We start from the raw sequence: 26,586 nt of genomic DNA on the forward strand, positions 1-26,586 counted from the left end.
CCACCGCTGCTCGTTTGCTCCCTCAGCTCTCCAGGCTTTTTCCAGCTACCCATAATAATGTGCAGTAGGTAGGTTGCAATGAAAGCGATGAGGCACTGTGAACAATGCATTGTGTAATTCTGCAGAAATGAGATGCAGGATGAATGGATATCTGATTATTCACAGAGAACATCTGCCTACAGCAGTAAAACAGTGAACCTTTGCTTCAAATGACTACAATAAAACATGAGAATGATATCAGAAGCATATCATGGTTCAGCCCTCTCTGCTATACTGACTAACGGTGTGGACAATGGTTTTGTTTCATGGTGTATACACAGCTCCTCCATCTGGATTGGAAAAGACTGACACCCATGAACACACACGCAATCAACATCTTTGATTTCCTTTTTGGCATCAATGATTTTTGAGTTATTCGTTGTCACTTAGGGTTGGTTTTGCTTGTTTATTTGATTCTGTCATAAAACATGAAACACATAACATTACTGAAATATATATGCACAATACACAACATGAAGAACACAGATTCAATATTGTAAGATATAGATATGTGAAGACAGTACAATAATATTTAAAAATTAAATAAGTGAAGATAAAATAAACAAAAATTAGATAAATGAAAATGAAAATTTTAAAAAAGGTATAAATATGAAGCTTGACATGAGATAAAAACACTAAAAGTTATTACTGAAGAATTCTTATTTATCTTCTCAATCACAGACCTCTGTTCACCTGATCCACACTGAAGGACGATACCAGGTGGCGGGGTGATGAGTGGTGAGAGAGGTTGGGTGGGGGGAGTTGTGGTGACTAGTGTTGTGTGGGGGTGCTGGAAGAAGGAGGAGGAGGGGAAGACAAACGAAGAGGGGGGAGAGGTGCAATCAGAAGGGGGGATAGCGGGGTGGGGGTATGCTTTGTCAGGAGAGGGGATTGACGTGGTGGTGGTGGTGGGAGGGGGGGGGGTTGCAGAGGGGGGAGGAGGCCACATGTGATGGCAGAAGGGGTGGGGGGGGCGGTGGGTGGACTGTAGGGAATAGGTGTACTGGGAGGGGGAGGCAGACTGTGGCAGCAGAGATCGTACAGGTCAGCCAGGTTGTGCAGAGGTCTGTGGGGGGAGGGCGGGGGAGGGGAAGGTAGGCCAGGGAGGGTTTTTGTTAGATGGATCTGATGTAGACCAGGTCCAGGCTTATGTGGACACATCTGAAAACTCTCCCTTTTTTAACCAGTTGTGGTCTTACATTCAAACTAGGCCAAGCTTTTCTGCTACTTTCTTTTTTTATTTCTCCAGATCAGATAAATTTCTACACTGGAGTCATATTGTTGTGGACAGACAAAACTGCTTTAAGTTTGATGGTCAAGCTTTCACAAACACAGTGGAATACTTCTGCATTGCAGCAATGTTAAAGGGCCGATTCAACCAAATGACAAAAAACATATTTTTAATTTACCTCTAACAGTAACAATAGGCAGAGTTATTGTTCATTCTACTTCTGACATTCAAGCTTCTTTCTATTTTCTCTGTTGGACCATTTATTCCCCCGGTAGCATTTTGTTTTCAGGATTATACATTATTTCATTCAATAAAGAGTTCATGAAGTGAGAAAAAGCTCCCAGAGCTAGCTAGCTTGTTAACCAAACTTGTGAGCTTGGTTGCCATGATAGCTTCCTCCACTTCCTCCACCTTCAGCTCTCACTGTTCCCCTTTAAAGGTCAGCATTGTCAAGATGGCTTGCTATTATTAGTTAATTGGTTGTGTGTCAAAGTTAAAATTGAACTCACCGTGAAAAATTTAACTTTGCGCCTGTGAGCAAATCCACTGATTGCAGCGATTCCATTGGAAATATCTGATTCCACTGCAAAATTTCATGCTAAGTTGTTAGTATAAAGCTGTAGAGGAAGGTCTACAGCCATGCTAGAGGCTCTATTAGGCTGTAGTTAAGCACAATGGTACTTTGAGCTAAATGCTTACACCAACATGCTAACATAACAATTACTATGCTGCATTAACAAAAGTATTGGACTAAATGAAATTTAAGACCTAAAGGAGAGGTCATCAATTCAGTAGTCAAATCCATTGGGAACCATCAACGTCAAATGTAGAAAATCTCATGCCAATCCATTCAGTGGTTGTTGAGATATTTCAGTCTGAACCAAAATGGACTGAAAAACCAACTTTGCCATTACTGTAGCTAGCGGAGCTAATACAAATTCAATATAAAAATGTCTTTCTAGACTTCCTGGTCACTCTGGATAATTGATAATGTTCACTGTGAACAATTCTCATTGGAACACGTTTCTTCTGAAGAAACAGTCCCTTTGAAAACAGATCACAGTGTGGCTGGATACTGTACCACTAGATGTACAAAGTAGTACAAATTACAAAAATGTTTTATTAAAATTTGGATGAACTTACCCAACTGTCTGCTGTCTTCTTTCTTTCTGTTGAGTCTCAATCACTGATTTAGAAGAACAGCCAATCACACCATCCATGTGAGATCATCGTCATATAGTTTCTATGGCTGCACTAGAACAAAAGTGCAGCAGAGTGATGGAGAGATGCTTAAAGAAGCATTTTTTGTACTTCATTGCTGTTGTGATACTGTATCTAAGCAGTGTCTTTATGTTGTGAAGCACTTTACAATGCCTGTAGAAAAGTGCCCTATTAATAAATTTAAACATCATTTTTGTAAGAAAACAGAATTTTCTGGGGAAATGTGTGAATGGTCAACATGTGTAGCAGTGCTCTTGATGAAGGTCTAAAACTGACACTGACTGCTTGGCTTTATATGAAACAGTGAACATAGGTTTCTGTGAATAAATAAGACTAATAAACTTTAATGTTTTACCTATTATTTTACAAAATATACTGACATTTTTAAGGGGCTGAAGAAATGAGCTGAAGATGAATGTATTTAATGCAACAAAGTTATGATAGATAGTGAAAACTGTAAAAGCTGTTTGCTGTAAATTGTATATGGGATAATAGGTCATGACCTCACCCATATTTGCATATATAATAAATATATTTGCAAGTAAAATATGGCAATTGTTCTATTTGCATGTTTAATTAAAATTAGGCCACGCCCCATGTCACATATTAAAGATGACATAGATAACGTTACACCCAAACAAGGTCGAATTCTTTTTTTTGCACGCTGAAGAAAACTAATATTCCACACCCTTATTTGCATAATACCCAAATAGACTTTTCTATTTTGCATACACTTTGCATATCAAAGACAACTAGACCACATCCTAATGCACATAAGTTAAAAGCTCCTCTTAGGGTGGAATTTCTCATGCATTTCAATTAAACATACAAACCACACCCATATTTAACAGGCCACACCCCTGTTTGAATATTTAAGAGCCCACTGGACACACCTCCTTTTGCATTTTGAAAATCAGGTCATGTCTTTATTTGCATAATGAAATACCATATTTCCTCCCTGTATTTAAATGATATTATGTCTTCTCCATCCCCTCCCCAGAGGGCTACACATGTACTCATAGAAGTGGCGTTTCATCCAGGTAACTACTATTAATACTTAACGGGCATATACATTATATAACAGGCACCAGGAGTTTATCCACCCTTGTTTTTTCCCAGGCCTGTTTTTGGGGCCAGCTTTCATTGGTTCATGTCTACCACGCCCCTGGCCATTATTGGAGACCCGGCTTTTAATTGACTACCATCTACCATCTTATTTGAGGAAATACAGTCTGCTGTATCTTATTTACATGTACTAATCATAATAAATTAAGTCACAGTTTGACTTGCACACTGAAAGGGAAAAAAGTCAAATTGGCCACACCCATGAGGAAAACTTCAGAATGGTAATAAATCCAGCTAATAAAAAACTTTGATGATGGAATATCCTGATATGACTAGTTCTCAGATGACAGATTCATTCAGTCTTTGATCCATTTCCAAGGTCTTCATACCTTTCAGTGTTGTTGAAATGAAGAGTTGAACATGAACATATTGACTAATGGACTGCTATGTGTTAAGGAAAAGTTTGACATTTTGGGAAATACACTCATTTGTTTTTTTTCCAAGAGTTAGATGAGAAGGTCAATACCACTGTCATGTTTGTACGCTACACAGGAAGCTACCACCAGCAGCCGGCTAATGTTGCTTAGCACAAACACTGGAAACAGTAGGAAACAGAAAGCCTGGCTCTGTCCAAAGATAACAAAATGCACCTACCAGCACCTCTAAAGCTGCTTACTAATTAATACTTAATATTGTGTTAAATCTGTAATCTGTAAAAACATCAAATTGTCATTTTATGGATGGTTATTGCTGAACTATTTCTTGGTTGGCAACAAACCATCGGAGACTCCAGGAAGTTTTAAGTCCCAACCAAGAAATAGTCACCCCCTATGTGTGTATATCAGAAAACATGTGACACATTTTAACATTAACACTGGGCTGAATGCAGACTGGCTGTCTATGGAGAGCCAGTGTTGCTGCTCTCCACCATCTTGAGTCTGCATTTGCTTCTCATTTCAGACTGCCTCCATTGAAGACCACATTTCAAGACCAGACATATCAGAACAAGTCGACGCAGCTGTCCCATTCCAAACATTCCTACAAATGAGGCAAAGAAATTCAGCCTGCTTTTGCTCCGATTTGCAGTATCCCAAAATTCATTGTGCAACACTCACTTGTGAATGGTGAATTCAGGCAGCCCACATCAACTCATAAAGCTGACCATTCCCGTTTAGAGCCAAGGAAGAGGTGTCTCACTGACTGAGTGCTGAATACCAGCGTTAGACAAGTTCTGTGAGGGATACACTGAGTTTACTAGTTGTGATGTTTCACTTCAACACAATGGATTCCTACCAAACAATATTGATAAATATGTCCATATAATTTCAATTTCTCCATCATAATTTGTGTATATGATTCACAAACACATCAAAGTATTTGTTGAAAGTGGACCACTGGCTCAACATGTAGTGTTAAGCAACATGTTCAAGCTTTTCCTTTTTTTCTCTTTTACATGGTGGTTTTTTACAGTTCATGTGATATTTTTACGACTGACTGAACACAAAGGCCTGGTACTGTGTGAGTAGAAAAGGATCCACTGAATGCAGCAGTACTTTGTGTCTCAGTGAGTCAAGGGGCAGGAGCTCATGATATTATGTTGATTCATCTGTAGAGCGTCTCATCTGGGGAGCTTTCAGCCCTCTGAAGGACACACCTTCACGGCCTGTGTCCTACGACAGAGGCCTCGACTAAAATGGGACACAGCTGCTGTGTTCTAGTTGAACAACATTTGTACAAAGTCCTTCAGTCACCTTTGGACTGCTGTGCTATATTCCACCACTCTCTGCACTGCAGTCCAACATCCTGTATGTAGGGGAATTCCACCCCCGTCCTGTGAAGGCTCATAGTGGAAAAAAAAAAAAAAGGACTGTTGCATGTTGTTTTGGAATTGTAAATTTTACATGAATCAGAGTTCCCCTACTCCTGGTAAAAAAAAAATCTTCCTTCAAAAGAAGTAGTATTAAGTATCCCGATTCATGTAATATTCAACACTTTTCCCCTTATCTCTGAATCCATCTGCCTCACTGCTGGGGTCATCTCTGGGTCACACACAAGTCACAGTCTATTACCAATAAAACACTTGTGTTTGTTTTAAAAGACTTTTCAGATACATGTGAGGGCTTTAAACGAGAAGTCTGATATTCACCCCAAATTAAACCTGTTACATGTGATGCAGCTGAATGAAGATGAAGAGACAAAACAGACCATTTCTCACTTAAAGCCACTATATGTAGAATATTTATGTGATTATAGCGTCTTTCAAATTAGCGGCATGCATTGCTGTCGTTTATTATACTACCATTGGGGAGTGCCAAAGTGGGAAATTTTACACAGTATACATGGTGTCTTTAATGTAACAAAGAAACTGAAAATTTAAGTGTATGGTGAGGTCAAACAAAGATGGGAAAATGGAGAAATTTCAGGTTTGGCAGGTCAATGTGATTATACAACAATATTCAATAAAAAACATGCCTTGATCTTTAAAATGGGCCAATCAAAAACCATGCAGAATTTAACACTGTAGAGTCATTTAAAAATTGGAAGCAAGTCTGGAATTTTGAGGAAAAAATGTTTTCATAGCACAACCACAAAATTTATTCAAGTATATTTGTCAATTGACAATGTTTACAATAACTGAGCCAATTAAAAGGATTTAAAAAAAACAGGTTTAACTTCCAATGGGGGTGAGCTGGAACTCAAGATGAAGTCTTGGGTGTACACCATTAACAGTGGCTTAAACTGTGAGGAAAAAAACAACCAAGAGAGCTTTCATGCATTTTTTTTTTACTAAGTGACTTTTCATTTAGTTACTTGAACTAAATTCTATTCATTCCAGTTTGGATGAGCTGTTGTGAAAGGTTTAAAAATCCAACTCTTTACCTTTTACCCTCTGAGCAAGACACTGGATTGCCAAACATTTTGTTTATGAAAAAACACTCAAACACAGTTATTTCTTAGCAAATTATTAATGTGACTTACATGTTGGGATTAAGAGGGAAATTAAAATATTTGTACATTAGCAACACAATTCAAATATTTGGCCTTAAAAGCAAAACCAAGAAAATAACTACAGTTGAAGGAGAAACCAACAAAGGATTTTGGAGAATTCAAACCATTCCCTAAGCAACGAATGATTCAGAGAAAACAGTCTTATTTGTATCACCCCACTCTGTGAATGAGCTACTGCTAATGAGGATCCAAATTTCGAAGTACACTCAAGCATTAAGCATCTTTAAGCACCCTTATTTAAAAATATCTATCTCATCCCTCAAAACGGAATCTGATTCAAACTCTATCCATTATATAAATAAAATGACAAAAATATAAAGATGCTCTGAAATCACAAAGGCCCTCCACAACATGCTCTGCATTAAGTTGTGGATCACTTACAAGCTTTCATGACCACATGCATGTGCATGTGGGAATGCATTTGCGCGTCAAACTACATGTGGTTGATTGTTGCTACTGTAGTATTTGCATGTGAGGATGCCAGAGGAAGGGAAAACTGTTGGGTTCGAACTGTTGGGATTTTGGTCTTTCCATCGAGTGTGTGGCATTCCTCCATGAGCATCAAGGCTTCGTTGGCTGGATGGAAAGCAGGCTACCGAATTTGAAATGCTGGATCACAGGGAACTTCTCCAGACACTGGAAATGGTAGAAGAAAAGAGAGAGGGACTGAATAACTAGCATTAGAAAAATGAGAAAAGCAAGCACTTAAAGTCAAGCTGAAATTAAGAATAAAAATATGTACATTAATGTTTATCTCAACATATCTGTTTATTTTGACTTGTATACTTACTTGGTGAAACTTATAATTACCAAAAAGGCAAAAGTTAATTATTATTTATTGAATTGAAAATACATTAGCATTCTCCTGGGGATGTGACTTTTTGGTTCCAATTGACAATGTCTGTACTGTAATCTGATTGGTCCAACATGTGTATGGCTCTTATTAAAGTGTTTCGTAATAACATTTCAGTTCCAACGACCGCACAGGCAGTTAACAAGCTGGGGGGGGCGACGTTGTTAGCTGTAGTCTGCTCCCATCTATGATGTGAGCACTGCCTGACTCAACTCTCAGAGTAACGTACAAAGTAGTGAAGACAGACAGCTACAGCTAGCTATAGACCCCCTCCTTTGAATAATGAGGGATGAACACAGCACTGAGTGTGCAGGAGCTGCTGCTGACTCAGCAGGTGTTGTAATAATATGAAATGAAAAGAAACATCTGTTGGAATGAATGCTAATATTAGCAAGCCTCCACTCGTAAAGTGGAAGCTAGTTAGCTAAATTGCTAAAAAAAAAAAAAGAGGCTGGTGGGGCAAGAATACCAGCTGTCAGATGATCTAACTGGTTGTACAGTGAGGGACTGTTAGTGACAATGCGGGTGTGTTAACTTTTTTTATTTCCAACTGAAGTGGTTTAGATAATCTGTATGAACTGTTGGGAAGTTTCCTTTGTTGTAGTCACTGTTTTCCCCCAACTCAGCAGTTACTTGGTCAGTGAAATGTTGCCATAACTAAAGGAAAAACTATTATTCTCTGATTTATTTCAGACAATTTGGCTTGTGAGAGACGAAATATGCTGTGATTCATCACTCGAGCTTATCTCTGATATTAAGTTGATATAAGCAGGTTTGGATGTAGTGACAGCATTAATGATTTTGTACAGGGACTTCCCCATTGTTTGAGCTTTAGTGACTAGACAGGCCCTTGTCTTTGAACCAGACATCCACTGAGGCCCAAATCCACAGAGTTAACCTTGACCTAAAGGGAGCGTAGCCGTTAACTCTTCCCCCTGGCCTTTCACTTTGAACGTGTTCAAAATGGCCGCAGATCAGCCCAGAGGAGGCTCTTTGTGCGTACTGACACAGACCCAGTTTTGGGGAGCAGGGGTGGGGGTTTTCGGGTGGCTGCAGTGGGGGTTGGTAGGCTGTGCTGGGGGAGCACGGTGGAATTGAACTCTTGTGCTCGGTCTGTCTGTGCGGTGACACTATCAGTCATGATCATCTGGGCAGAACTGGGGTGGAACAACATGCTTCAGAGAACTTTTGTCTGGACAGCTATTGCATCAGTGAAAATATGTAAAATCATCAAGGGTGGGTTCATTAATCAGAGATAAACTATTTATACAGAACATTTAAAGGCCTTAACAGTTTATCTGTTGTGTGCCTGTCAGTAAAGGGATTAAACTGGCCTATTAAAATCAATTAACATAGATTTAATTAACATTGCTGTTAAACAGTCGATTTCTGGGCTCTAGATATTAAAAGGTTACTAGTGTTTTTATGTGTTTAACCCTTGTTGCACGCCAAATGTGTATTAATCCACCGCTGAAAATATTCCTTAACAAATGTACTATTTTCTGCTGTTTGAATAACAAAAACTACAATGCCCAGCTGTATGAGCTGTTCACAAAGATTTACATCTTCAGGATGAGCCAATGGGTTTGGGGCTGAGCTCTGCAGACAGGGTAAGGAAATCAGAAAGTATTGAGAGACATTGGTTTTGATTGGTTTTAGTCATCTCATAAGATTTACAATAAGAAAAAATATAGAATAACACCAGCTTTGAGTCTTTCTGAATCAGTTTCCTATGTCCCAGACAGACTGGATTCCATTCATTTCCCTCCAATATGCAAATGAACTCGCTGAGACTTAAAACTAGTTTGTCTTTGACGACAATGAGATCATACATGAAGCTCACTGTGATGAATTAGCTATCTCAAGAAAGTTTCAAGTCTGTGCAAGTTGATTTTTTTATAGTACAGAGAAATGAACGGGACCTGATAGCTGCCTGAATAAGGAAGAGAAAAAGTACATGACTTGTAGTAAATTAGCTAAAACATGTGACAAACACTAGCAGGGGCCTTAAAAGACAAAAAGGTGAGAGCTGGGTGACTGATCTTCATTTCAAGTATGGACATAAAGTAAGACATACTGTATAATTCTGTCCATTCAAGTGAGGCCAAAAGTCCATCTACCATTGTTTTACTGTTTATATGTGTCATTACACGCATTCGGTTTATGCTCAAAAACAGGCCACAAAATTGCCTCCTCTCTCACACAGAAAATGGTGGATTCTGCTCTTTCTAGGTCTAGTACAACTCTCTGCCCGAAACCCTGTGTGGGGCCAGGAAAAGGGAGAGAGGAATGCAAGTCTGCTGATGGTTGCTCCAGGCTTGGAGGAAGGTCGGGACAGAGGGAGGGGAGGATTTAATGAAGGGAACGGCAGAGGAGGAGGGGGGGGGGGGGGGAGTGGGGCGAGGGGGAGGGAGAGGCAGACAGCTTGGCCCCTCAGCTCTTTGGGAAGACTCACAGGCTGCTCTGGAAAACACAGGATGTGGGCATGCAGGCGGGGAGAACGGGTTTAGACATCCCCCCAACCCCACCCCCAACCGCCCACACACACACACAATTCCATTCTCTCCATTCCTCTCTTAACCCTTTCCTGCCTCTCTCCTCTCTCTACGCTTGCAGTCAGTCGGTTAGAGCGTTTTGGTCTTAAGGAACCCGGTTACGGCTGTCTTTCTGCAATAACTTGATTTCTTAAAATGTCATGTAAACAAGAAAACACTGTTTCCTTAATCAGGGCGACTGATTCAGAGAAATCCGCTTTACACAGCTAGAGTCTTGCTGGAAGAAGCTGGTTTCTTAGCCATGTATTGCTTAACCGGGTTTGTAATGCGTTTTTATGTGAATATGTGCATTAAAAAGCCTTCACATGGAAAATATCACTTTGACAGCGGTGCAGAGGGATGAGGAGAGACATCAATAGGCTGCATTCACACCAAATCCGACATTGCGGCACCTTCCCACAGGGTTGTGCGGAGGTGTGGGCGTGTTTATTTGTGCTTTAAAAAGTAACCACTGTGAAACAATCAGAAAATAATGTTTTATTTCTCTCATTCACTGGCTACCACCGCACACTCTCTTCATTCACTCTCTAGCGCGCATGACCACTGCCTCTCTCTCTCTTTTTAAAAAATGAATCAAGAAGCAAAGCCTAACTTTATTTTCATACGAAAAGAAATGTCCTCCCCTCGTCCTAGTAACGTCTTTGTCCTCCCTCATGGCAGGGTTGTACAGGTCTGATCAGTCTGATTGCTGGCTTACATGACTGGCCACTGCAACATGATGTCAGGTTGCGTTTCTGCAAAAGTTGATTCACGCCAAATTGGGCATTGCGGGAAAAACACCAGTCCTCCCATTCATTTGAATGGGGTTATGCATTTAGGCTGTGGGAGAGGGGACCACATGGGGTGCTGCAAAAAAACGCAGCGACCCTGCAGGAAGAAGTTGGACCATAATCAACTTTTGCCGAACGCAACCCAACGTCACACTGCAGCGGCCAATCCTGTAAGCCAGAGATTTCACTATCCTCATTCATATTTTAAGACAATACAAATTGTATCAAGCTACAAAAAAAGCCTGAAACGCTGTCAGTTAGAATGGAAGTACAGAAAGTTGTTGCTATGGAGATGATACACTGTCTTGCCTATTCGCATTGGTGTGAGTTGGCAGGTCTTGCAGACCGGTGCATTGCAAGTAGTTGCAAGCTTCAACTCGTCTTGTCGTGAATCTTTGGTCTGAACTGGGCTTTACTTTCACATGTTTGAATGCATTTGCTACTAAGCTCTAAACACAAAGTATACCTGAGGTTGATGGGTGTCATTTGTATTGAAGGCATTTGGTCATAAACCAAAGTATTGGACAAATTTTATATATTTTATAGTTATTTGTGGAATTTTCAACACAAAAAACACACATACATAAACCCTCGCATGTATGTCTGAATAAATTAAAGAAAACATTGGCAGAGGTAGTGTTAATACTGAGACAAGAGAATAATAACAATACAAACACAAGACAAAATTACAACAAAAAACAAAAACAGAACATAAAAATACATCCAATGTACAAGACATTTTGGAGACAATAACATACTAGACATACTGTGTGCTACTAACATGGGGAAAACAGGACTTGGCCAGGAGGTACAGGATGTTGGTGCAGTACGGGGGGGGGGCTCAGCCAATGGGGACAGCATCCAGCTGAAGGAACCTGACATGTTCCAAGAGGGGTTGCTAAATTTTAGAAAATTTTACATTAGAACCACAAAGGGAGGGTTTAATTTTCTCTCATTTCACAAAGGATAGGGCATCCTTTATCCAATGGTTATGAAAGGGGGGATGAGGTGCACCAGAATAACACACCTCGATAACAATGTGAGAAAAGCTACAAGTTTAACGAAGTAGCATGGCAGTGAATGGTCAGTGGGTAGGACACCACACAGGCCAACTAAGGGTAAGGGGTGGATGTTAGCAGATGTGATGGCTCAGACTGAGTCAAAGACAGACTTCCAAAGAATAGAGATCGGTTGGGAGAACATGTGGGTGAGATTAGCTGGTCCTAGGTGACATTTATCACAATTTGGATCAGTGCCAGAACAGATGCGGACTAGTTTGCTTTTAGCCCAGTGGACTCTGAACTACTTTGCATTGTGAGACCCTGTGATGGGCACAAATACATGACGTGTGGACACAATTCAAAACTGACTGCAAAACCTCAGCTTGCATCTCTATACTGAGATCCTCGGACCAAGTAGAGGTGTCAACCAAGTTAGAAACAGCGGGGAAACCAGGGAAGTGATTATGAAAAGTCTCAGATTTGTAAGTATCTGAAGAAGTGGGTCCTCGGTAAATTGAATACACAAGTTAACTGATCAAAAGATGCAAGTGTTCCATCCATGTAAAGATGCTTTACAGAGACAATCCCATGGTCTTCCCAGGTTGCAAAAGCTCTATCAGTAGTAGAGGGAGGAAACAGAGGATTGGGATGATTGGAGTGTACAGGGGACAGAAGAAGTATCGCCTTGAATCCAGAGTGGTGTTTGAGTTGAGTTCAGATCTTAAGACAGTGTTTAACTATAATATTACTGGAGTATGTTGATGGTAACACCAGAAGGAGGCACAAGAGGGACATTAGAGAGGAAGAACTGCATGAAGCGTCCTCAATCTGCAGCCACGGTGGGGGCTGATTGTTAATACAATACCAGTGCAATATAGTTTGAATGTTTGCAGACCATTAGTAAAATAAAAAGTTGGCTAATGCTTTTTGAATTCTGGGTTTTTTGGCCATATAAACTGAGAAATAGAGCTATCAAGTGAATGGAAGAAATATTTTGGATTGAAAACACGTATACATTGAAAGAGATATAGGAATTTGGGAAGCACATTCATTCATTTTTATACAATTTAGTATTGGACGATTTTTAACCTGATGATGTAAAATCAGGGGAACACAAAAGTTTTTACAATTCATCCTGAGGGCATTAATGTTTGATTCAAATTTCATGGCAATTCATCCAATAGTTGTAAAGACATTTCATCTGACCCAAAAATGTCACCTGCTGGTGGCCCTGTAAACAGTTTATTTCAACAGATTAGCTGCGATTAGTGCATATGTTTGTGTGGTTGAAGTAAAATTCACACAGTGCTTTCATATAGATTTCAACTTTGGCATTCAGAGTCGCACCTTTGAGGAACTTCAAACCGTCTCCACAGTGTTGACCTTTGAAGGAACCAAGAGAACCAGAGAGTCCAAAGTGGAATAGTGTACTGTATATCTGTGTCACACCATCCATCTCTATATAATCTTGCTCTGCTGGAGCATAAACTGCTCAACCAAACAGATACAGCATGGTGAAACTCTGACTACTCTTTCTTTATAGTTTTCGTATGTGTGCTGTTTAAATTCTGTGCAAGTTGTAATTCATGTTTTTTTGGGACTCTTTCTCCACCAAACCTTTTATCAGACTGATAAATAAAGGAAGGAACTGGACTGATCAGTGAGAAAGAGAGTGAGCATACCTCAGCCTTGTACATTCTGATCAGACCCTGGTTGACTTTGGACCAGGAAGGAACAGCACTGATGTTCCACAGCTGGTTGGAGTGTTCAGCAAACGGACCCGTCTTCATCTACACAACAGAGAAAAGAGTGAGACAGACAAGATGAAAGAGGGACAAGTGAAATCTATCTGGTGTGACTCCATTCTGTAACAAAATCATAATTTTCTTTTCATTTTATTGTTTTTTTAAGAACAGAATAGTTTTTAAATCTTTCTAATAATCCCCTTGAAACCTCTTGAAAGTGATACTCTGTACAATATCAGTCTTCAGAGTATCAAACACTCCCCCTGTAGGCTGCAAAGGCAGTTTTTAAAAAGTTTAGAGTTTCTCCACTGATGGAGAGCAGCAGCTTTGGTCAGCTTGAATTGACTCAGTGACAATGGATTCCAATGGTGACCTGTTTTCACGTCAGTAAAGCCTTACTTTGGTGAAACTATGAGAGTTTGGAACATACTGAGCATATTGATGGGCAGTGGAGGAGTGGATTATGCTGAGTGGTTTGAAAAGTTTCTATGGAATATCTGATTTTGTTTTTTATACAGTGAAAGTGGGTCACCATTGGAATCCATTGTAAATAACTAAATTCAAGCTAATCAAAGCTGCTATTGTCAATCGATAAGGAGACAACAAACTTTCTATATCCACCTTTTCAGTCTGATTCAGAGTTTTTAAAATGGAACTACTGGTTCAGGAAGGGAATGTGAGAAATGCAGCGCTGCCTCCAGTGCTGTGGCAGCTATTGATAATAAAGTAAACTCTTCTCCAATCTATTTTGGACTGTCAGTTAATACATCCTTTACAGGAATAGATGCTACTGCATATAAAAAGGAAGATGTTGAGCTTTTAGTAGAAAGGAATCTGAAGATAACCATGGTGTTTAATTGATCCCACAGTCCAGAGTGAGGCAAGAACCAGTTTGAGATTCTGCATATGGTTCAAGTTCCCCTCCACTCAAAGATGTGTTTTTCTTCTTGTTCCTTCAGTTCATTGTCTCAGCTTCACTGTGCAGAATGATGTATGAGCAGAGTTTGTTTTCACATTCATCTGGTGAAGAAAGAACATTTCTCTGTGCCCATCAAATATCTTAAGGTGTGCACTTCCAGGCATGATTTGTGACATCACAACAACTTTGGAGCCAATATGCAACTTACACAAGTGTGATGTGGAAACTTGAAGCCGCTGGTGCACAAACACTGAGAATGGACTTTTTAGTGTAGTAAGAGACATTTTGTGTGCAGAAGTTAAACTTTTGAAACTAAAAATATTTTAATAGATTCCGGATTTTTACATGAGGGAGAAGGAGGAAATGTAACATTAAGGATTTTAAAAGGAAGTAAACAAATTGAAACATGTCTGGAGGGGATGTTTAAAGATTTATTTATGGTGTTCTAAGACCTTAAAGCTGCATTCATTAATTTTTGGCCACTTTGGGGCAGCAGTGAGGTATCGGACTCTAAAACCAAAACAAGCTGAAAGATGCTAAAATGCTCTGTAGAGCTGATGGGAACTACAGGGTTGAGTGATAACTCTGGTTTGTCACTATGAGTGACAGTTTTCACATTACACAATTATTTGATATGTTATCAATATTTAAATATCAATAAATATTAACTGGTGCAGCTTTAAGTATGACATTTGAGAGTTGGCTTTAAAGCAGTATTGCATTCACAAACTACTCTGATTAACCTCTAATCAGGGAACTAATGTTCCAATGTAACTGCTCTATTTTGGCAGATTTTTTAATTGATCTGAACATTACATTTCATCTTAAAGTAGACATTTGATAGATGGATGTAAGAAATGTTTTGGAAGGGCAACATTAAATAAGGCAAAAAATAAGGGTGGAAATTGTCGTGAGGCACATTTGTAAAATATAGGTTTGAAGCAGAATTTGTATCAAAACATACTTTTTATTTCTAAATGATTTACTTGCAGATGTCATGACTTTTCATCTAATAAAGAAAATCAATTCATTGCTATGAGCTGTGCCCCTGTGGAGTTTATTGATGCTATGCTGGCAGGCTCGTCGATGACTAACCTAACTTTAAAGCTGCACTCACCAGTACCCAACAGTGCCCCCCACTGGTGATGTTTGGAAATCCAACTGTGAAGTGTGGAGATGATCCTATAAACAAACTAAACTTTGGGTATATAGTTTCTGATAGTGTTATGGTGCATTTATTGCTGTTTTTTTATTGTTCTTTTTGGATTTTAAGTTTTGCTCTTCTGAAGATAATGTGTGTAAAATGAAAAATAAAGAAAAATATAAGAATACAGATGGGATAAGAAACAATAGGGTGACTTCTTTTCTCAGTCACCCTTACAATAACATGACAATCACTGATCACTGCTTTCAGCAATATAATCAACGCAATAGGAAGAATATGCAGAACAAAGGGCTGATTGTTGTTCTGGCAATCTCCAAAATAATAAATTCTGGAAACAACAACGAGTGTGCTAGCTTAATATAGATAGACAAGTAATAAGAAGAACATGCAGAGGAACAATGGTAGTCTGCACTCACTGGAACTAGTAAGACTGACAAAAACAAATGTATGAATTTATGAATGTATGAATGAAGTGAAGACTATAGACCGTTTTCCCACCATTTTCTCCCAAGAGGCCGAGGAACCCAAACCCAGACCCTGGGGCATCAATCTAACACCCCCTCCTTTTTCCATCCCCCCCATCAACCCCCCCTCACACTGCTCTAGACACTTTCCAGGGCCTCGCATGAGAACACATGGGGGAAGGGCAAAGAGGAGGGAGGAAAGGGGGGTGGAGACAGCCCGTGTTCCCTGGAGGAAGGAGTGATTCACAGCAGCATGTGGGGAAGGAAGTGACTCATGTTTAGGACGATGCACACACACACAGACACACACGCACACACAAGCACACAAGAGCCTTGTGTGTGAATTAAAAAAAGAGCATGAGTTTGAAGTATCCACATGTGTGTGAATAAGAGGAAAATACTGGGGTATACATATGGAGAGTTGCATGCTTACAGGCCTGTCTAAGTAAACAAAAGAGGAAAAACAAGCCTGCAGTTGAGACTGAATAAGGCAAGTAACAGAACCAAAAAAGAAAGTCTAAGAGTGCTTAGTTTCTTTCTGAATAACGGCAAAAAACTAAAGAAAAAAGATTTCTTAAGTGTTTTTTGTAGTTAATTTAACCCACAATTAGGCTGATTTCATCAGCTAAAGTGACATATTGTTGCTATGTTGTTAAACTTGCATTCTGAGACTACATCTACTACCAAGCTGTCACATTTTGAAAACGAATCGCAGATAGCGCAAGTCACATTCTGCCGTTGGCTTTATGCTATTCCTTTGATCAACTGTTGGTGGCAGTATTGCTCGAAGAATTATAATGTGCCAACAAGGGCAGTGAAGAAGAAGACAGTAAGCAAGTAAACGTGGTTGTGGGATTTAAAACATTAAAAATTGGCTTTGTAAATGTTTTATGAAGAAAAAAACGCTTTCAAAATATTTGTCGGCTGAAAGGACACACATAGTGAGACTCATAGAACACTTTATCCTAATCTCTCTTACTTTTTTCTGGGTGGTTTGCTTCCTGGATTACAAGCTGGATTCACAAACCTCTTGTATATAAACACAAGTGGCATAAATCGCTTGTTTCAGCCTGATGAATGCCATCTGCTCATTCAAAAAAAAAAAATGGTACCAAACGGTAAAATAAATAAATAATAAAAATCACACTGCTCTCAAAAATCAGCAGAGAAAAACATAACATATTTAGCAGTGTCAGTAATGGCATGAGTGGACCCGAAACAATTAGAAAACATGAATCCAGCTGTGAGCCACGTGTCATCAGAGCAGCGCTGCACTGTGACAGAAATAAAGAGGGAACGGTTTGACATGAAGTTAGATGCTAAAAAATGCAATTTTTATTTTAGTTAATTTTGGTACAACATTTAAACTCCAAATTCATTCAGATAAAAGGTATGATTTCAGGTAAAATTAGTATTTTTGCCCTGTGCGGAAAACCAGACTGCCTCTTCATGACAAGTCTGCACCACTCATGAATTTCATTTGTACCTAAAACAAGATTCTGAGCTGCAACTAACTGCTGTTTTCATTTTGATTAATCTGTTGATTATTTTGCCAATGAACAGATTTATTTTTTTAAATGTTGTGAAAAAGTAAAATTTCCAGAGAAACATATTGAGCAATGTTTTGGATTTTTGCAAGAAAAATGTCTAAAATCATGAATCAATTATCAAAACAGTTGCCTATAAATGCTCTGTCTGCTGTTTTTAGCTCTAGAACATGGTCACTCCAAAAAAGTCACCAAAACTAACAAAGGAAAAGAGAGGCAAAAGTCACATAAAAATGAAAAGTGGGAGTCACGGATGAGGAGAAACACGGAGGCCTCTCTTGACACAACAGCAGCATCCTTTCATGACCGTGAGGAGGAGGGAGAGGTCAAGCAGGAGGAGGATGAGGGGAACGAGGGAAGGAGGCGGCGCGTCTGAGTGGGAAGGAGGAAAAGGATGTAGCTTGCTCAACCAACGCCCTCCTCTACTTCCCTCCCCTCCTTTTCCTCTGAAAACCAAAAACAAAGCGGACGGTTCCTGCTCTGGCAGTCTACCAACAGAATCCATCTGCCTTTCCCTCGTCTTCTTCTTCCTGAACAAAACCACGTTCAGCTGTGGACCAACAATTTATTCCCAACTGCTAAATCAGTACAATATCCACACAAGTACACATGTTGTTGTGTATGCATATTGAATATACATTGATATGGAATTAGGTAACCCCTGGGTAAAGTAATATAAAAAGTAAACAGTGATAGGATACAGCTTAGAATTTTCTTTTTAGATTTTTAAATACATTTAAAAGAAATTGGCAGAGTTGAACCACACAGTGAGGGTGATGTCCATTAGGGGGCAGTAGACCACATTTGGACACCTCCACGTGTTGTAATGCAGAATTGTCAGATTGTTCTCAATCTCCTCTTGGTTCAGGGAACAAAAATTAACAAAAAAAAAACAAAAAAAACTTATGGTTAACCAGCAGGAAAGCTCTGGGGAAGTCTGGGAACTGATGATATAGCAGCCAACAAAAACAACAGCTTTCACTTATAAATCTAAGACTTGAGCAATTATTTGTACATGGATTTTCCTGGTGTTATCTCAATTATGTCCTAAAAACTCCCTTGGCTTTGACTCTCTAGAAAAATGTCACTTTGCATTACAAAAATGTATTTTCTTATCAACAGATATCACAGTCATCGCTTTTCATTGGAACTATTTTCTACTGAAGAAATACTACCAAAGAAAACTGTTCACAGTGTGCTCTGTGGATTAGCCAGAGTATCAGGGACACTGTTCCTGGAAAAAGATGTTGCTGTTGAATTCTTAAATGTCATTTTTCAGTGCTGTGAGCAGCACAAACAAAATTCCATTCACCCCAGAAATCTCAGAGACAGGATTTCTCAAAACCTGGACAAACAAAACTATCAGCATGGATAGATACCACTAGAGGTATGTCAGAAAATATGTTTTTCATGGTTTGGGTGAATAGACTTTAAAGGCAAAAACTAATGTGGAAAAACAAAAAAGGTCTCTGACTTAAACCTTCTTAAGGCCGCTATAATCTTTTTTTTTTTTTCTCTCATCATTTTCATTATCTTTGCCACTTGCGAGCGGCGTAACAAGCTGTAAACACAATGACACATCATTCCCTTCTTAAGTTGTTATGGCAAAGCAGACGCAGACATTACAACATTATCATTTATTAGGAGTTATTTCTCTGGCCACTAAAGGAATTTAAATCCATTATTTCCTCTCCTCTTAGCTCTGCTTTGCTCTCCACCAACTGCTGAGAAAAATATCTGCCTCTTTAGCTGCTAAATGCTTGGAAACCGAAACAAAGAGCTGGAAGATGCTCAGAAGCTTTGTAGAGCTGAGGTGAGCTGCTAAGTCATGTGATAATTCTCTGTGGGTTCATCATTATGAGCGACCCCTTTCACATTAAAGATAATTGTAAACATAAAACATTGAATAACGCAGCCTTAAAGTCTTCCAGATGTTTGTTATTTTGTCCATATAATGCTATGGAGTACAATGCTACCATAGTGTGGACTTGACGTTCAATCAAAACCCCTGTGACACAACTGACACTATAAAAACATTACGAGCATAACGAGGGAGTATATACTGCATTATTTTTGTACTGAATGGCATTAAACTGAGAAATGTTCCTGTTGTGTTGACCGTCTCATGTCCCTTCAGCGAATGAAGTGTATGGTAACCATGTGAAGTTTGTTTTATATGGATCATGCATGTAATACATAATGCCGTGTTCAGACAGAGATCACGAGTACTCGATACAAATGACTGTGTGTAAAATTCAATTTGTTTGAGCAAAACAAAAAGCAAATAAAGAAAAAAAAAAGAAATGTGATGATTGTGAATGTGTGGAGAATTTCCCACCTCATTTATGAACTTGATGCACTCCAGAAACATGTAGTCTTGGTGATACTCGTTCACCACCTTCTCATCGATGAAGTGCCGAGGCTCCAGTGTTGGGTGATCTGAAGGGGAGACTGGGCTGTAAGTGCACATGTTCATCACCAGGTGTCACTATTTACCTTCCCATTTACTGGATTCAACCTCATGTTGCAGCACTGAGGACATGTAGGGGGAAGTGTACATTTATCAGTCACATGGACATGGTGTCAAATCTGAACCTTGTACCACTGCACAGGACGAGCAGAGCTACGACAATGACTTTTAATCTGCTTAGTTGACTTCTCTTTCACTTGTGAACTTGATGTCTTCACAAATCACAATGCTTCATTCCCAAACACATCCACACTTTCACAGAAACAGAGTGCAAATGGTGAGTCATTAGACCCAAATGCCCCAATGTCTCTTTAATGTATGTTTTGTATGCTTTTTGTTCTGTCTCTGAAGTCCTTTAAGACTTCAAACCTCCATCAAACACCACCATCATACCTGCCTTCATTTAGTCACATCTGAACTACTGCTGTGTTCTTTTGACACGTCTTCATCAAAAGCCTTCAGCCAGATTTCATGGGCCTTTTCACAGAATAGATACAGACAGCTCCGTCATTCTTTTTTTTTTTTTTTTTTTTTAATAGTTCTTTCTGAACTGCTGTAGTGAGGTTCTTACCTATAAATTGGGAGCTGCCCCATATGAAGGGCAGAAACTGGAAGTCATCCAGTCCCCACACACCTTGGCTCCCAGCTGGCTCCATTCTATAGGTCCTCTGGAGCTTACGCATCACTTCGAGATACCTTCAAAAACAAACAGTGCATACAAACAGAAGAGGGTCAGAACACAGAGTGATCAATATTAACAGATAGGTCATGGTCAGAAAGACTTCAGCCCTGAGTGAAAAAAACACAGCCTCTATTTTCATTTGAATGAAACCAGTGCTTAGGGCTCTGACAAAATAGTTGAACCTTGCTCAGCTTTTGCTACATTATCTAGCAAGGTGTCGTATTGGACAGTTGAATTGCGCAGTTTGCCCTGATGCATACTGGGTCTGTCCCAGTATCCTCATTTGCGGTGTTTGCAAGCAGTCAAGCGGCTACTTGTGTGACATATTTCCAGTTATTGTCACAGTGCTCAAGCGCCTGTTAAGACCATGAGAGTGTGGCAGTTTATCAGAGCTCACTGGGACACTCTTACAGACATCCCATCACCCACTCAAGTACAAATACTGTACATGGCACAATCAAGCTCTTTCTTAAAATCTTTGATGATGGATATGATATTTAGCTAGCATGGCCCATATTTAAAATGATCACAATTATGAGACTAAGACTCAGGTTGAAAAATAGAATTTTCCTTAGAGAAGAAAAGTCACATCACATCCCGTGAATTAGAAAAATGAACCAATCACATTAACTGCACAGTAGCGCTCAAAATGAAGTGGACCACAGCAGTAGCAGCTCACCTGTTAAAAACCTTAAAAACGATAGCTAGCTGATCATCGACCCTGAGAGCTCCAACCTTACAGAGACAGCAGAGGAACGCAGCGAAAGCAGCTTCATGACCTGAGAAGACAAACACATATAACACATGGACTGGATGTGTGAGCAGTCCATTTATGCTTCACTCAAATTCACCACTTACTGCAACTTTCTGAATGTGGCAGTAATATGATGAATAAAACTTGACAATATCAAGTTACTACTACTTTTACCTTTACAACTTATTACTGCTATTATCAATGATGTTACTTTTAGTTTACAGTATATAATACCACTACTTTAACCTTTTCTTCTGCTCAATACTTTATTATTACCAATTATTCAGCATCATCTTAATGTGACATTTTGATTTTGTCCAAATGTCTTTATTGCTGAAGCCAAAAGGAATCTAATTCCTTGGAGTGATAGTTTTGGGTTTTTTTTTTGCAATTTGGGTGCACTAACTCTTTAACATAAGGGTACATGAGGGTCCGTAAGGGTCCGCTAGAGTCCACGTGACATAAATTTCATCATCAGAGGGTGTACACATAGGCTCTGTGTGGACATTCGTGCACCTCCAGTGGCCTTGAATATACTCCAAAGCAGATGCATACATGGACAGCTGCGGACACCAACGACATGTAATAATTCTGTTTATACTACTTTCTGGAGTCCACATTCCACACGTCCTTGATTGTAGCACAGTGGCCCAAATTGGAGGTATGTGGATGTGTGCAGAGAGCCGACACATACACCCTCTGATGACGAAATTTACATCATGCAGACCTACTGGATCCTCGTGTACTCACGGATGCAGAAAGTATAATAACAGCTAATTTGTTGTGACCGTGTGACCACTACGCTGCACTCAATAGACGCCTTTCTACTGTGCATGTATGGAATGCATCCTCCAAGTAGACTCCAGAAAGTAGTCTAAACAGAACTACTGTGCATCCGTGATGTCTGCAGCTGTCCATGTGCGTGTCTGCTTGGGAGTATATTCGGGGTTTAAGGGTACAAATGTGGGCAGAACTACTGCGAAATCCATAGCAAGACCACTTCAACCCATTTACTGCACTTATCTAATGTAATCTGCTCAGAACTGCTACATGCAATACAACATGACATATGCTAGTTTTGCTTTACTTACTTAACTTACTTAAGTAAAATTCATAAAAATAATATAGTAATTTCGGCTAAACTCAGTGTTTTGTACAGAGCTTGGACTGAAATAAAAATCATGGACACTCAGCACTGTTACCTGTTCCATAGTCTATCCTGGTGGAGTTCCCAACAGACTCTTTCAGATAGACAGCTATCTCTGGAGCTGCTGCATGTCTGTCAGCAGGGAGCACTCCTGACACCAAGGCCTCTGCTTCCTACACACACACACACACACACACACCCCAACATCACGTGTGAGTTGCAAACATCTCCACAAAGAGCATGTGGTTCTGTTGAGAGTGTGTTTAAGTGTTATATGTGACATGGGGAAGCTTTATGGATTACGTGGAATGAGATTTGTTTTGTTACAGTTTCATTAAGGGATGCACAGATACTGACCTGACTGAGCCGAGCAGGGATCAGGCAGATGTGACTGATCCACATTAAATACAGTTTTCTGTCCTGCTCACTTAATGTAGTGAGCAAATGATGCATGAAGCTGCTGCTGTTACTACGCCACTTCCTGCATGTGCCCCACAATAAATGCATTTCGATGCGAAAGCAGTGGTAGGCCTATGCTTTGAAACAGATTTTTGTTAACTTAAATTTACTCTATGTAGTTTTTGTAAAATTTGATTTAGACATCTGAACTTTTTGACTAGTGCTTATGTTCTAACATTGTGTGGTTGAAATACATTTCATCACATGCTTAAGAGAACGAAGAATGACTATAACTGAAGTTTTAACTTCGACAGCAGTTGAAGTCATAAAAGAGGATGGAGGAGCCACATTGTTTAGTGTGGAACCCAAAGTGTTGAATATTAAATAAATTAAAAAAGACACTATGAAATAAATAATCATACAAATAAATTTTAAAATATTAAATGGACCAAACCAAAACCACTCAACTAATTATTATGAAATGCTGTTCATTTTCATAATAGTATTTTGATTGGATTTTTATTTAATTATAGGTATTTTTGTAATTTCAAAATGCCCTTTTTTAAAAGTCTATTTACCTCATAACAGCATTTTTCCAAAGACACTTCCTTTTCCTAGTTTTATTTCATAATGTCACTTTTTAAACCTATTTTATTATTTAGTTTTATTATCTAATTTTTATTATTTCTATTCTATTGTACTGTCTTATTATTACTTTGTCAGTCACCTTTAAATTGCACTAACCTGTGTGGAAGGTGCTATACAAATAAAGTTTGATTGATGATTAAGCCTAAGTGGGATGGTTTGACTTAAACTCAGTTTAAGTTAAACTTAGTTTAAATTAAACTTAGTTAAGTTAAACTTAGTTTAAGCTCAGATCAATTCTTTAAGTTAATAATTGAATAGTAGTTACAGCTACATTACACATATAATAATGATCTTCATCAGTTCCACATAGAGAGGTTTACAGATTTTACATTTGGGAAATGACAGCACTGGCATTAGCAGATCCGCTGAGTTTGGGAATCTTAATCAGTATCAGGGGAGAAAAAGTCAGATCAGTGCACCCCTAGTCTCACTGACTTTGAAAAATCATTTAAATGTTACTCTTGTGTGTGTGTGTACTAACCTGATCTAGTTTGCTGTACCAGGTTCTGTAAGCCTTATTACCAAAGCGTGATGGCTGGTCAACAGGAGGGGTCTCGTTTATCCATTTGTCCAGAGTCCCCAAAAGATCTAGTAACTTCTCCACTGTCTGTCACACACAAGACAACAACACTGTAACTGCTGTTTATGCTGATAAACATCATTATCATGTCAATCAGAAACAAACAGCAAACAATAAACCAGGACATATAGTTCAGACACAGCATCATTAATTCTGCTATGTCTTTGCTGCTTCTATAACTCTCTCACTTATAATTTCATTGTTTTGTGAAAAGCTCCATTTCCCCGTCCACACTAAAACATAAGACCAAATTCCTCCACTCTGCGTAGAGCATTATTGAAAAAAAAAAACTCCCTTCTGAGAGTGAAAAATACTTGCTTTTACTGTAGCGTGGAAATATAGCAAATTCACCAAAAGATTCATCTGGGGGCCATGATCATCCATGCAAAATGTCACAGCATTTGGTCAGGCTTAGATATCATAGAGAAGACACGACAATGGAGTAAACTCTATCCATTTATGAAGACCGTGAGGTGTGGTTGAAAGCTCCAGGAAAAGCTGGAGGGTGGACCTTTAGTTAAGATTTCTAAGTAGTGTTAACATGTAGTCCTTTGACACTATAAGTATCAACACACAATAGTACAGCACTGAAGCTATCCTCTAAACCCCGACAATAATAATCCTTAAGAATATAAAAGGCTACCAGCACACAAAAGATACAGGCTCTCAGAAGCCACAAAGACAACATACCTCAGACACTTTATATTCACATGTGAGCTTCTTTCCCTTTACACCTTCATTCAGTGTCAGAATGAAGCCCATGTAGTCTGCATATGCCTGTAAAAAAGGAGAGAAATGTCAACAACTGGAGTGTATCCAGATGTGTAGTCAGCCAAACTGCTACAATAACTGATCACAGTAAGGATATCAGATAAAAACCATGTGGATTTTGAAATATGTGCACACAGCTGCAGGCAGGAAGCTACCTGAGATCGCTTCCACTTGCCCATGTCAGGCACCATGCTGATTTCTTTCTTGGGTACCATGAAGGTGGTGTTGGCTTCAGCTGCTTCATCCTCAGGGGTGGATCCTAAAAAAGTTACAGAGACTGTTTTCTTTAATTTAATAGTAATCTCAATTGATTTTTTAAATAACTATTTTGAGATCATTCATGTAAGCATATAGTTTGTACTTAACTTTAAGGTTTACAAATAAGTGAATTTAGTGGTCATTGCATATAATATTAAGTTTGCCTTTATAAGGCTTTCTGTTTGGGCGTGGGTGTTTACATGTACATCCAAGGGTGTTAACCACAGAGGGAAGGTCTACTGTAAAGATGCTCTTACATTATTGCATTATGGGAAATGTAGGGTCCGGTATTTTTGGAGTTTAACTCAAACTAGGGACTACAGGGAGTCAATAAATCAATTAATAGTCAGAATATCTCGGCCTCTGCTACTTCAGTCTTGACAATTCTTTTAAAAAACACAGTCTCTAGTGACTTAATTAACTTAATGAAAGTGTAATACTAGAGTAACCGTTTAATTACAGTGACCAAAGACTTGATTAACGAGAATAATTACATACGTCACATCAGTCTTGGTACGTGGATGGTTTGCGTCTGCAAAGTGTATGATATATATCGTATATATATGTATATACTGTATATAGGAGTGCAATAATTTCACGGCCCGACTTTTAAATACATTTTGGTCCGGTGAAGATATTTTTACTACACGAGTGAAAGGCAGCGGTTGTCTCTTGTAAATTCACTGTTTTGCTAGCTAACACCTCGCAGCCATTACAGCTAGAAACACAATAAATAAGTATAATTTGGCAATGACTGCTAACTACACAGTACTTAAAATACGACTTCCAGTTGGTGCACAGATGTAGACTTATAACAAGCCCAAGTGTCAAGCAACAGAAATGTAACCATAACATACATAGCTTTGACTGGGAACAGCGGGACTGTCTGTGTTTCCCTACGAGCGTAAACTAAAGTTATTTCGTCACATGTCCCCTTAGGTAGTGCAGTGAACCTGCTAACCCGCGTAGAGATGAGAGGCGATACAGAGCTTACAAATGCTGAACACACAAACATCCAGCTGTATCTTTACCTGCCTGCTGCTCTGTTTCCGCCATGGCGAGGCTGACAGTCTCCTTCGTGAGTTTCGGGCAGATTTAAAGCAGCCATGACTCATTTCTGCCTCCGCTGTTTGAAAAGTAAACGACATCTTTGTGTACAAAACACATGATCACTTTCTACCACTTTCTCCGTGGATGCCTGTTATTACCACAATAAATAAATGAATAAATAAATAAATAAAAGTCCTACATTCCACATTTTACTTGATTGGGCCAAAATGTTGTGAAAGTATC

General features: G+C 39.2%; 1 protein-coding gene across 2 annotated transcripts; it reads right to left on the reverse strand.

The window, feature by feature from the left end:
- Window positions 1-6,503: 6,503 nt before the first annotated feature.
- On the reverse strand, window positions 6,504-26,419 carry ptpa (protein phosphatase 2 phosphatase activator). 2 transcript variants are annotated; one of them, XM_042394873.1, is made up of 10 exons: window positions 26,325-26,419; window positions 25,191-25,294; window positions 24,955-25,041; window positions 24,166-24,291; window positions 22,693-22,810; window positions 21,416-21,515; window positions 20,626-20,750; window positions 19,923-20,023; window positions 13,427-13,534; window positions 6,504-7,201 (listed from the first exon to the last, which is right to left on the reverse strand). In XM_042394873.1, the coding sequence occupies exons 1-10, from the start codon at window positions 26,347-26,349 to the stop codon at window positions 7,127-7,129; spliced, it is 969 nt and encodes a 322-aa protein (XP_042250807.1). In that variant the 5' UTR covers window positions 26,350-26,419; the 3' UTR covers window positions 6,504-7,126. The 2 variants fall into 2 exon arrangements, with proteins under 2 accessions (XP_042250807.1, XP_042250808.1); XM_042394874.1 differs by lacking the exon at window positions 26,325-26,419 and adding an exon at window positions 26,151-26,286.
- Window positions 26,420-26,586: the final 167 nt, after the last annotated feature.

This window comes from Thunnus maccoyii, chromosome 19 (assembly GCF_910596095.1).
Source record: "Thunnus maccoyii chromosome 19, fThuMac1.1, whole genome shotgun sequence".
In the NCBI taxonomy this organism is placed as follows: Eukaryota; Metazoa; Chordata; class Actinopteri; order Scombriformes; family Scombridae; genus Thunnus; species Thunnus maccoyii.